Source organism: Nematostella vectensis, chromosome 9, assembly GCF_932526225.1.
Source record: "Nematostella vectensis chromosome 9, jaNemVect1.1, whole genome shotgun sequence".
Lineage (NCBI taxonomy): Eukaryota > Metazoa > Cnidaria > Anthozoa > Actiniaria > Edwardsiidae > Nematostella > Nematostella vectensis.
Window position 1 is genome coordinate 14977937 of NC_064042.1, and position 13112 is coordinate 14991048.

The 13112-nt window shown below is 40.4% G+C and overlaps 1 protein-coding gene and 1 long non-coding RNA gene across 2 annotated transcripts; both read left to right on the forward strand.

The window, feature by feature from the left end:
- The first annotated feature begins 575 nt into the window (after positions 1-575).
- Positions 576-7875, forward strand: LOC5507939 (mucin-2). The gene is made up of 8 exons (XM_032376652.2): positions 576-769; positions 1469-1630; positions 1861-2226; positions 2880-3119; positions 3494-3624; positions 4860-5273; positions 5880-6438; positions 7192-7875. Exons 1-8 carry the CDS (start codon positions 691-693, stop codon positions 7374-7376), a joined length of 2136 nt encoding a protein of 711 aa, XP_032232543.2. The 5' UTR covers positions 576-690; the 3' UTR covers positions 7377-7875.
- Positions 7876-9212: 1337 nt separating this feature from the next.
- Positions 9213-12599, forward strand: LOC125572521. Its single transcript, XR_007313861.1, has 2 exons — positions 9213-9502; positions 11680-12599. It is a non-coding gene; the product is annotated as an uncharacterized LOC125572521 (long non-coding RNA).
- Positions 12600-13112: the final 513 nt, after the last annotated feature.

The window sequence follows — 13112 nt, forward strand, 5'->3', positions numbered from 1 at the left end:
GTCATGTTCACAAACCGAAATCAATCTCGCACGATGAATAACACTTTCTCGCCTTCTGTCGCTCCTAAAAATCCCTCCTACAACTACTTTACTTGATTTTCTCAATTATAGAGTCAAAATGACGACGAATGTATGTTTACAAGGAAATTTGCTCCTCTTAATATTTTCTTCTCTCCTCTCTTCAATTTTTTGTGTTATTAAATTCTTAAAAAACAATTTCCGTTCAAATACAGAAAAATAAAAAGCTTCCTTTCGCTGTGTTACTTATGCCTCCCTTAAACCTCTTGTATCCCGACAAAAACTCTTTTACTATGTACATCGATAGTCTTATCTCAGTAGCTTGATCTTCTGATGGTCAGCAGTCATCTCTGCGCATTCATTCATGCGTGTGTTCTCGCCTACCCACCCGACAGGTTCAAACTGGTGTCAAGCGAAGGTTATAACCCCGCCTTTGGCGGTCACTTGACCGCACTTACCAACGGAGTACTCCATACCTTGGTCATTAGGTCATGTGTGTATCGTTGCTCAAGTGGGCGTTGCTTGCCAACACCTCGGCAAATCAGATGTGAGAAAAGGAGCAATCCAAGCAAACATAGAAATCTTACGCGATGAGATGGGAGGAGATACACATTACCGCATTTCGACCTGACCAAGTTTGTTCCTCCTAAAGCAAGAACTGGTGGAGCTACCATGAAGCTGTACGGGCCCTTTTCGGGCTTTCTGATCAGCCTTTTGTATTTATCCTGCAGGATAACGCTAAATTCTGCGGGTGAGTAAAAAAATTAGATTTGTTTATCAACAATAATTTGATGTTCTACAATACAGCGTGCTAAAACTTGTGTGTACTAATAATGTGTTTATCTGATAGCCTATTGAGTGGTTCAAGGTTTCGATAATTGGAATTGATTTAATTGAAAGAAACTTTTGTTTCGTCTTTCATTAAATAATGATACGTTTGTGTTGATTTTGAAATGAAGACAAGCAAACCATACTTTTTTTTTACTTTTATATTCTCAAACGTCCGTCTATTCTGTTTCATAAATAATCTGTTATTCAATAATTTCGTTGCTCTTTTGTTCGCTCATTTTCGTTATTTTGCTTTTGCAAAGTTGACTTTAAAAAGTGGTTGACACAAACAGTGTTTTTACGAGTTATTCGGTTTCATGACCCAACACACCGCCACCTGCTTGCCTGGGACATTCGCTAACTGCTCCTTGTACCGACTCAACTGACAACCGATATCTCGAACCTCCAAGAAATATTCATAATTAGATAGAAAATAAAACTCGAATATCGCGGGATCGTAAATAATTATTACCTCCCCTTTGGAAAATGAAAAATATGCGTAACAAGGGCATTGAAAGAATATATGCCGTGCTTATTTCGCCTTTCTAAGAGCGTGTGAGTTATCGATGGTAAGAATATGGTGTATAAAGGTTGATTCACACGGACTGTCTTATTACCGTAGATACCGGAGGATACAAGTACGAGGTGGAGGTGGAGCCGTTGAGCGGATCCGAGCGAGACCAAGTGGGTGATGACCTGCCACAGGAAGGAACTTGGACGGGCTTTCAGAGTGACCCTGTTGCTGTCCTTGGTAACGCCGCGCCGACCCCGGTCGACCTCCTAGGTGTGCTAGCATTGGTGTGCTTGGGAATAAGTAAAATTAAAGAATAAAATAGCGCTAAAAGATAAGTATTAACAGACGTTTTGAGGCTACTGCCTGTTCACCAGTGTCAAGTGGCTGAAAAATTGAGCGCTTGTGTATTTGAAATGACACAAATGAAATATTTGAAATGCGAGAAGTAACTATTTGCCGTTAAACATTAAAAAAAAATATTCTTCCTTCCCCTCCCTTAGGGAAATGCCACGACGAGCTCGACCTCGCTATCCTCCTGGATGCTTCCTATTCGATCACCACCACCGGCTGGGAAGGCATAGCAACAGCTACTAAGGACTTGATTGACAAGCTGGACATTTCACCCGCGGGAACGCACGTGTCGCTCATGAAGTTCAGCACAGACGTGGAGACTTTCTACATGTTTGATAACCAGGCCACCAAGGACAGACTCAAGTCCCTGATTGACAAGATGGAGTATGACGGCGAATGGTCACGTACGGACATCGCACTAAACGCCGCTAAGAACCACATCTTCGTGCCGTCTACCGGGGCAAGAGGTGACGCGCCCAAGGCCATCGTGCTGTTCACGGATGGCAAGACGGACGGTGAGAATCAACCTAATCCTAGCCCCTTTTAAGGAATTTGTCACTAGAAAGAGGATTTAAAGCCTGCTTAACAGGTGCTAGTAGCGTGAGAGACTGAAAAGCCGAGCCAGCCGTCCGACAGAACGGCTTTTCCGGGAGTTTTTAGAGGCCGCTTTTCGGGAGCGTGGTTCACAGGCTATAGGCTTTACAAGCTTCTTTAAAAGCTTCAATTCTGATGTTCGGATTTTTTGAATTCCAGTGGTAAAACCAACGATTGTTGGGCAATCGCGTGTTATGGCGGGTAGAGCTAAAGAAAAAAATAAAGTCGACCTGCGAATTACAAAAGTCTCGACAATTTTAGATAAAAATTGTCGCTTTTATGATTTTATTATAAGTCTTTTCCTCGTTATTTAAGGTCCTAAAACCAAAGACCTTAACTTTAACTGGGTGGCTTTTCTGAAATTAGTTTACTTTACTTTACTTTACTTTACTTTACTTTACTTTACTTTACTTTACTTTACTTTACTTTACTTTACTTTACTTTACTTTACTTTACTTTACTTTACTTTACTTTACTTTACTTTACTTTACTTTACTTTAGTTTACTCGTTAAAGGATTATTACAATAGACCGTAAAATTGTTTCTCTCTTATATTTATTTTCTCCTTATTTAGGACCTACCCCCATAGACCGTAATATCGACTGGGTAGCTTCCCTAATCAAGCCCTTACAAGATCTCAGGGACGCGAACGTCACAATCTTCTGCGTTGCAAGTGGCAACCATCCAGACTACAGCCAGATTAATTGGTTAGCTGGAGACCGCGCCAGGGTCTTCACCACTGGTGACATGGACGCGCTTGTGGGAAGCCTGGGTCGGGCTAGCAAGAAAGTCTGCCCTTATATCACAGGATCAGGTATTTTAAGGGTTATTTTTTCATGTTGAATTCCCTAGCTGCTAATATATTATATTAGAAACCTGTTGTTCTTATAATTTGCAAAAGTAGAAAATTTAAGCGAATATGAAATAAATAAGTGAAAGTGCTAAACTTCTAATCTTTTAAGAAGATTTACAGGCTAAACCCTGAGTCTTTCTTAAAAAATCAATACACAGTATAGAACAGTACTTGTAAAGGAGATAATATGGACGCGCAAAAACCAATAACGTGTTCAAACGTTTGGGTGTTTATGTTGTATCATTGTACAGAAATCCAGTAAAGGTTTCTTCTTTGGATTATGATCACGTATATTGTGGCACTTTTCTTTGAATATATTTTTCTTGTGTTTTTAGGTACACCATTACCATCTTCTCCTGTATCACCACTACCATCACCAGTGCCATCAGTAGCACCCACGCCTTCCCAGACATACTGTACTTCTACTCCCGCAAGCTGTACCCCTACTACAACTTGCTATCTTCAGGTTAGAGCTTATACAAACTTTTTAAGTACCCCTTAACGGAAAGAAGAAACATCCATTACCCCTATTTTACACGAAACATGATAGGTCGTGTTTGTGGATATTAAACTGCTTTATTTTGCTCATTTGTAGAACGTCTTTGTAGGTTTAAGGGTGTACTGACATTAGTGCTGCTCAGTGACGACGTTGCTACGCTGGTGGCGTTGAGCGCGCGCATATACATAACACGGAATTCGTCATTCACAAGCTTTCCTGAAGTAAAAGAAACAAAAATTTGCGTTTCAATTTCCCCAAAATTAACTTAAAGTTGATAGCAGCCTTTTCGGGTGATGATATTTCCCATATTTTGTAAAAACAAAGATTCAGCGGAGATTTATTCAAGCCAACCTTTTTGAAGCCAAAGTTTTCAATTTTCACTACCTGCGCGCGCTGCAAACACCGGTTGCAAACGCTCGCGCACGCACTGAAAGTCTTATTTCAAGTAGCGCGCGCTGTATCAGAATTTTAAAATACTTTTTCAATTTTCATCATGTAAATTCCACGAAACACTATTAGAATTTGTTTTTAAACTTCATTTCAATTTCATCATGTGAGATATCAGTGTGTCTGAGCAGGCCGAATGTGCAAGCGCGGGCTTTGTTTCACTTCCGGTTCTGCGTTTTCTAAAAAAACTTTTTTGTCGCCAAATTATTTCAAAACTCAATATTTTTTCTGTATTATTTTTTATTAAAACCTCCTTCATATGGCAAAGCATGGATTTAGCGTTAATCTAACAGAAACCAAAACTATATCAAATAATCTGGATTTCAGGACCTTTGAAAAATCATAAAAAAACAATTACTCAATTTTTTCTAAAACGCATGCTTGGCTTAATGCACCCATCCCTTAAGATTCATGAAACGTATTCAATATTTGTTTTCGAGCAAAATTACTTTGAATATTTGCTATTATCTGTATCTATGACGTCACATTTTGACGTCACGGTGTAACGTCATCATAATAGTCAGCACACTTGTGGTGGTCAACTTGGCAAATATCAGACCCTTATGACTTTCCACCAAGCTTTTATGCTATATTCAATTTTCCTTAGCAACAGATGTCAGTACACCCTTAAGATTCTGCTAATTTTTGCCCTGGGGCTATTCACCATTTATATTGCATTTTTTTCCATTTATTATTTGTCTTTCTTTCCCTTTTATTGACCAGGCACCCTTGTGTTCCCATTCGCTCTCCCATAGGTACCAACGTGCATCCTTATCCCGCCAGTCAATCCTTGCACACCTGTCACGACCACCTGCGAGAAGACCATAAGCGTCACTAAAACTCAGACACTTCCACCCGACACGTGTACCCTGACCACCACCAGCATGTCCACGTGCACAGTGCCTGGACCTTGCGTGACAACCACGTGCATCAAAACAAAGGACGTCACGACAACAAAGGTACTTCCGCCACAGACGTGCACCGTGACGACTACCAAGCTCGCGACGTGCACTCCCTCGCAGACGTGCTACCCCAACGTACCAGCTTGCGTCCTGATCCCCGCGACCACGCCCTGCGTGGCGACCACAACCACGTGCTTCAAGGAGACGAGCGTGACCAAGACTGAATTCATTAGGCCTACAGTCACGTGCACAGAGACAACCACCAAGGTATGATCACGTGCACAAATAGAACACCCTAAGGTATGATCACGTGCATGTCGAGGTAAGGTCACGCAAGGATCACGTGCAAAGATATAACCAAGGTATGGTCACGTGGACAGATACGACCGCCAAGTTATGATCACGTGCATGTTGAGAAAAGGTCACGCACAATAAAGTATTGTATGATATGGTCACGTGGACAGATGCAACTACAAAGGTATGATCACGTGCCCAGATGCAACGACCAAGGTATGATCACGTGCCCAGATGCAACTACAAAGGTATGATCACGTGCTCTTTCAGCAATGGTATCGTTGACAGACACAAACATCAAGGTATCGTCACGTGCATACATAAAACTACCAAATTACACAGAAAGTCATGTTCATGTAAAGCTATGGTCATATAAGTAGATGTAGCCACCAAGTAGGTATGTCAAGGTATCACCTACAAAATGGGAAAAGTAAAAAGAAGTTTGAACACTACAATGCAATTTCATCTGGATGAAGACGTAGTTTTCTTTGACAAACGCTTAAACGTTTTTTTTTTGTCACGGGCAATTATGGTATTGTTTTTTTTAACCATGTTTACACAACCTAACGTTTTTTTAAGGTTGTGACGTGCACGCCAACAGCTAACTGCTATCCGCCCGGCGCCGCCTCGTGCGTAAATCTATTTATAGTACAAGCATGTAACACAATCACTAGCACCGTTTCGTGCCCCAAGGATGTGTCTTCTACCGAAACAGTAAGCGTGACCTCTGCACCGACGGCAACCTTGACCTCTGCACCGACGGCAACCGTGACCCCGACGGCATCCAACGCCTTTACAGAGACAACAACCGTCACATCCACCACCACCATTACAGTGCTACCTCAACCGACATCGGCATCCTCTAGTATAACCCCTTCTTCAACCCCTGCCACGGGAACCGCCACTATTGCTACTGCAACCTATTCTGTACCGCCCTCAGTCGCTCCGACCGCTAAAAAGAGACAAGACATCGCGTCTCCTGTCCAGCCGTCTCCATCCTGGGTCATGGTGCCTTCTGGATCTGTTATGAAGACTACGGTTACTGTTTGGGAGACGAAGTTCGTGACCGCGTCTAATATTGCCTGGTCGACAATATCGTCGCCTTTACCGATGACGACTGTGTTTGTCACCACCACAGGTAGGGCAGTGCAATAGTGTGGAACACTATGGACAGACAGGCTAAGAGCGAATAGATACAATGGGAGCTTTGATGTGATTAAGTCTTACGCACATACCAGCAAGAGCCCAATTTGGCTTGAAAATTTGGAACATTAACAGGCCTAGAAATATTAAGGAGAGGAGGTGCACAATATAGAAACATTAAGAAAATATTCTGGGACACGATCACGCCCATTTTCTTGTTTTAAAATGTTGAGAGGGTACGTTCCCCCAGTGCTCCAGCCCGGGAAATCATGACTTCTGGTATTTGCACACGGTGACCTTGAAACCGAGGTTGTGCCTATGCATCCTTAGTGTCTCTTTTCAGTGGACACAGTAGGATTCGAAACAGGACTCTTCGTTCAAATCTCGTTTGTACTAGCCGTCTCCTATGTCACAACTTAAGTTTTCATTGTGCGCACAGCGTTGTTTCCATGGACGCACATTCTCTTTTCCCCTTCCTGGGTTGATTTTTGCAACAGTATTGTAGATCACAGGAAAACCTCAGGTTCTAACGTGGTTACTGATATTTTTCAACTGTATACGCTAAGTATATACGCAAACTGATGACGTAATTCTCGTATATTATATGTATAATATATATCATATTAATGGTACATTAACGATATAAGAATAAACTAAATAACTATATTGTGAAATCTTTATAAATGATGACTCTTTTTTGACATACCCAAACTAAGTTTGATAAGAAACCTTTCCCATTTATCTTTAGTTGCTCCATCGTCGTCATCAGCAGAGCCAGTCTCGGCCAGCACTGACCCAGCGTCTGCCCCGGCAGCCCCGAGTGCAGACGAGAAAGAAAAGGAGGAGAAGAAGAAAGAGAAGCGCTCAGTCAGTCCATTCATGAAAAAAGTCATACCCAGCTTTATAAAGCGATGGGTCGGAATCCAGTATTAGAGGGATTGTCTTGTCAGAGTGTTTTGAGAGAAAAGCGATCGTGATGTCTCATGCGCGTGCCATGATCGCGATCGTGAGTCTGATCGTGTTTATTTGTGTGATAGTAATCGTGACTGTGATTGCCCATCACCGGAGATACCATTGGTCGATATTCGAGAATTGAGAGATTGAAGTTGCTATCACGTGCCGCTCATTGAGCCAATCAGAGTTATAGTCACGTGTCTTGAGTAGAGCCAAAAACTTTTTTTCCTGTGCTCAAATCAGAATTATGGCCACAACATTTAAATAACTGTATATCATCTTATTTTATTCATTAATTTCTGTATTTAACAGAGTTTACAATGTAGCATGTTTGATTATGCGCCAATGCATACTTCTTTACCTTCTGAAATAAAGGTTTTCTGTCAGATCATTTTGAAACGAACTGGTCCTTCTCTACAAACGCTACCCAAACTCCTATCTCGGAAACATTCCACAGGCTAGTTCTCTATAGAGGAAAGAGGAAAATTACTATAACAAGCACTATGGAAGCCAGGGGAACAAGTACGAATCACAAAATCACATTTTATGCAAGAAACAAAGTATAGTTGGTGATATATTAATCATAGAGTTAAGCTTAAAGCTGTTATGATTCAGTGGCAAACCCTATTTAAAGTAAACATTATACAAAGTGCCACAATACTTTCTATCCTCTAAGACGAGCCACTTTCCCTGCCCCGAGGGTGACCACTTAATAAAGTTACCACCGTTTATTTGGATATATTTATATCTATATTTTGTTTACATATTTGAAATAAAAAGTTTAAAAAAAACCTGTTTCATATATTATTGTGAAAGGGTAAAGTAGAATTTAAATGCAAGGGGATCTTCTTCCAACTTACTCTTAGTATCTTCTGGGCAACTCAAGTGACATGAAATATTAAAATGGCGTTTGCGACCAATATCACACCCCTCCCTTCTTGTTTGGAGCTAGTAGCAAGTATACAAGTCTCATGCGCGCTCTTTCTTCAGACCAAGTGACATTTGTTGGGAGAGTAGATTACGTGATATTTTGGTGGTAGTCGCGCGCGCTCCAGCGTTTGACGGTACGATAACATCAACAAAAAGCAAGTTGTTTTTGTCATACGCAATAAGACGCATATTATATATACTAAAATGAATTTCCAATTCCCAGTAAGTATATATAAATAGACTCAACTTTTTTATTCCAAGCCATGAAAACATTTGATAAGATGGGCTTGAATATCTTGTACACGGTTAGCTTAAAACCGAAGTTGTGTTTATGAAACTTTAGTGTCTCTGTACTGTTGGAAGCAGTACACTTCGAAACTACACAACTTAACATTTGAATGTGGGCACAACGTATCGTCTCCTTTCCTATTTTCGTTTTGGTTTTTGTAACAGCAAGAATTTTAGATCACAGGAAAACCTGAGATTCTAACGTGGTCGCTGATAATTTTAAACTACATACGTTAAGTACATACGCAAACTGATGACGTAATTTTACGCATATTGTATATACAAGAAGTAGACCCATCACCATGTTACGATAAACAAGTGTGCTAAATTATCAACTTGACATATTCAGAAACTATTTCTGCTGACAGCAGGGCCAAGGACACAAATTATACTAAAAGGAATTTCCAACTCTCTGTAAGTAGATATAAAAGACTCTTTACACCTTTTTATTCCAAGCCATGAAAACATTTGACACATTCGTGATCACTGTAAATACTTGTGCAAATAATTCTTTAATTGTTCTTCAACTCAAAAGAACTCTTAAAAACCGCTTCAAATCAACTTTAATGCTTTTACCTGAAGCACAGGTGGAAGCACAGGTGGCCTAGTGGTTTAATGCATTCGGGTCTCACCGCTGCGACCAGAGCTCCAACCCCGGCTCTGAACTCAAGGACTTTTCTAGGTTCAGGTCTCGATTTGAATTTATCGCTGTAAGTGGGTTGAACTTGTTTCTCCTGTGCTTCCAGTCTCAAGTTTTAAAGGGGAAGTTAAAGAACCCGTGTGCTAGTCGTAAAAGTGGGTAATTGCTCCCGGTGCCACGGCCTATCTATCTATCTCTCACTGGACTCAGAGGACAAAGAGCCACCACGTGGAAGAGCCTCAATTGGGTACCTATATCATCATCACCATCATCATCATAATCATTATCATTATTATGATAATATATAATGATATATCATTATTAGTCTAATTGTGTTTTGAGTCCCCGTTTTAGTACGTAAATTTGCTATCTTAACTCAAGCGTGCGGAATTGAACTTATAGGCTTCTTCTCATCTTCGTCTCGTACTCACATTTGTAAAGCCCCAAAGTTCTTGAATAACCTTCTTGAGCATATTCTGGTTTTGCTTATCTGCCATAGCTTTGCTGGCAAAACATGCAATGACAGGTTTTTTTAAGTTGGAGGACTCTAGCGATACGAAGCGAAACACGTTTCTACACTGTTTGTGTTTTCCATAATTAGACCAAATGAAACGATGTTTTTTTCCAAAATCGTCTTCTATTTTTGGTCTTTTGTCCTGGGTACCAGAGGCTCGAGCTTCACTCCAACAACATAGTCAAGACTGGTGTACAGTGTCGGAGTAAAGCTCGAGCTCGAGCCTCTTGTACCCAGGGTGTTTGTCTCCCTGCATTATGGTTACTTTAGTACTTTTATCTCAAACAATTGTCATGTTTTTTTGTCATGTTTTACTGTCTCTTCGGTAATGACGCCCAAGTTTAATATACAAAACTTGTGCAGGCTGATGACGTCATACCGCTTCTCGGCCAATCAAAACATTTGCACGAGAGCTTAACGCTTATAACAGTATAGATACTATATATGATATTTATCATATATCCAATACGTTAAGGAAAAAGTATGTGGCATCTCTTACGAAGATAAGGAGGAACTAGAAAACTCAAGAACCACACAAATGACAATCCCTAGCTGAAAGGGGGTACCGGGAATGGTTTCCACTTCGAAATGATAACGCATAGGGAAGCTGCAATTCAACAATTTTTAAGCGAGAGAAAGCACTCGCAAACGTGCCATTTTGGAGCTCTCCACTACTGATACATTAATGATATAAGAATAAGAAAAATAACAAGATTGTGGAATCATTTAATAACATTAATGTTTATTATATGGCTACGATAGTACGCGCGCTCTGATTGGCTGTTGAGCGGGCTGGAATCCTACGATGTTACCCGTGGGCAGTTTTTTTCGCAGCGGGCTTTGTTTACATAGTCAAGTGACTTGGCAAATTTCGACCAAAAAAAAACAAAATCAACCAAAAAGAAAAGAAACAGGTCTTAGAAGTTGATTATAGGCAACGAGCACTTTGAGTCGGAGTTTTTTTATCCTGACAAGATTGTGTAAAAGAAAATTTTGACAAGAAGAAAAACAATCTGACGAGCCGGCGAGTGCCACCGATAGCCAAGAAATACAAAGCTTTTTTATATCGGACAAACAAACAAAAGAATAAATAAAAAGGGGTGCAAATACCCAAGATTCTCTTGAAGGTAGTGCAGCTTGTTTGTAAATGCAATTTATCCATCAAATCATCCTAAAGCAGCACAAAGTGTTTGGTGTTTTCTTTTACATCAAAAGTTTTTTCCCTACATACCCCCTACATACCGTGGAGTTTTTACACCAAATAGTCTACTAATGCCGTGAAGACTGATATCTGAGCTTTCTCTTATTGTTTGGATCCATAGCACCTTTACGATGAAGCCTTGCTTCCTAAAGGTGAAAATAGGAAGACAATAGTCCGAAAAGTCGTTTAATTATATATCACTGTGCTTGTCACAACGATCAAAACAACGCTGAACGGTAAATAAACTAAGCAACCTTTTTGCTTCGCTTTCCATTCATTTGGGCCCACGGATCATTCTTTTTCCGTCTGGATGGCGCTTAAAACCATCTCACTCCAAGGTCTAGGTGGTATATTGTTTTCTTCTTTCATAGTTGAATGTTTTCACTCTTTCACATTTTTTTAGTTTCCCGCCTTTTTGAAATCGATCGATAAACTAATCGATATTCGCGCGAAAGCGAAAGTTGATTTGTTTTCTCGTTATTTCAATATTTAAAAGTCATATAATAAAGCTTTTATTAACCTCGCTTGCTCGGGCTGTACGGATAAATATCAGACCTCGGTCTTTTCAGCACCGAGGTCTGATATCATGACCTCGGTCTGATATTTCTTCGTACAGCCCTCGCGCTCGGTTAATAAGTAGTTATTATCGTTTTATTTTTTACCTTACCACTATTAAGTTTGATAAGAAACCTTTCCCATTTATCTTTAGTTGCTCCATTGTCGCCAGCAGCGCCGCTGACACCAGATACAGTGTCCATCACAAAGCCAGTCTTGGTGTCCGCCAGCACTGACCCAGCGTCTGCCCCGGCAGCCCCGACTGCAGACGAGAAAGAAAAGGAGGAGAAGAAGAAAGAGAAGCGCTCAGTCAGTCCATCCATGAAAAAAGTCATACCCAGCTTTATAAAGCGATGGGTCGGGATCCAGTATTAAAGGGATTGTCTTGTCAGCATGTTTTGAGAGAAAAGCGATCGTGATGTCTCACGCGCGTGCCATGATCGCGATCGTGAGTCTGATCGTGTTTATTTGTGTGATAGTAATCGTGACTGTGATTGCCCATTACCGGAGATACCACTGGTCGATAATCGAGAATTGAGAGATTGAAGTTGCTATCACGTGCCGTTCATTGAACCAGAGTTCAAGATTATGGTCACGTGTATTGAGTTGAGCCAAAAACTTTTGTTTCCTGTGCTCAAATCAGAATTCCACAACATTTAAATAACGAAAAACGGGGATCTAAAAAAGCGCGAGGAAAACAGCGCACACCCCCCAAACTCCTATCTCGAAAACATTCTACAGGCTAGTTCTCTATAGAGGAAAGAGGAATAAGTACTATAACAAGCTCTATGGAAGCCAGGGGAACAAGTACGAAACAAAAAATGACATTTTATGCAAGAAGTATAGCTGCTGATATATTAATCATAGAGTTAAGCTTAAAGCTGTAATGATTCAGTGATACCTCTATTAAGCAACCAACCCTATTTAAAGTATACATTATACAAAGTGCATTATACAAAATACTTTCTATCCTCTAAGACGAGCCACTTTCCCTGGCCCGAGGGTGACCACTTAATAAAGCTACCACTGTTACCAATGCAATTTTTCATATTTGAAATAAAAAGTTTTAGAAAACCTTGCTTTATATATTGACGTGAAAAGATATTGTATAATTTTAATTTCTGTGGGAAGCTTCATCAAACATATTGTCAGATCTTCTGGGCAATTCGATTGACACGAAAGATTAGAATGACCTTTATAACCTTATTTTTCTCACCAATATCATTCGCACTCTTATTTAGGCCATTTGTTTGTTAGAATTTTTTTGTAAAAAGCTACAGTCTGTGTAGCGAAGCCGTATCAAGACTTTTGTCGGGAAAGCTCACGTTAGAAATTACACTTAGTAGCCCTTATAGACGGCTTGCACTTTTTAGTAGATCACGTGACTTGGTAGCCCTTATAGACGGCTTGCACTTTTTAGTAGATCACGTGACTTGGTTGTAGTCATCCGCGCTTCAGCGTTTGGGCTACCTGTGGTACGATAACAACAACAAAAAGCAAGTTGTTTTTATGTCAGAAAGGGCTTATTTTCATCGAAAGATTTTATTTCGTTTTGTCGCGCTGTCTGGTGTGACGGCCACAGCCATT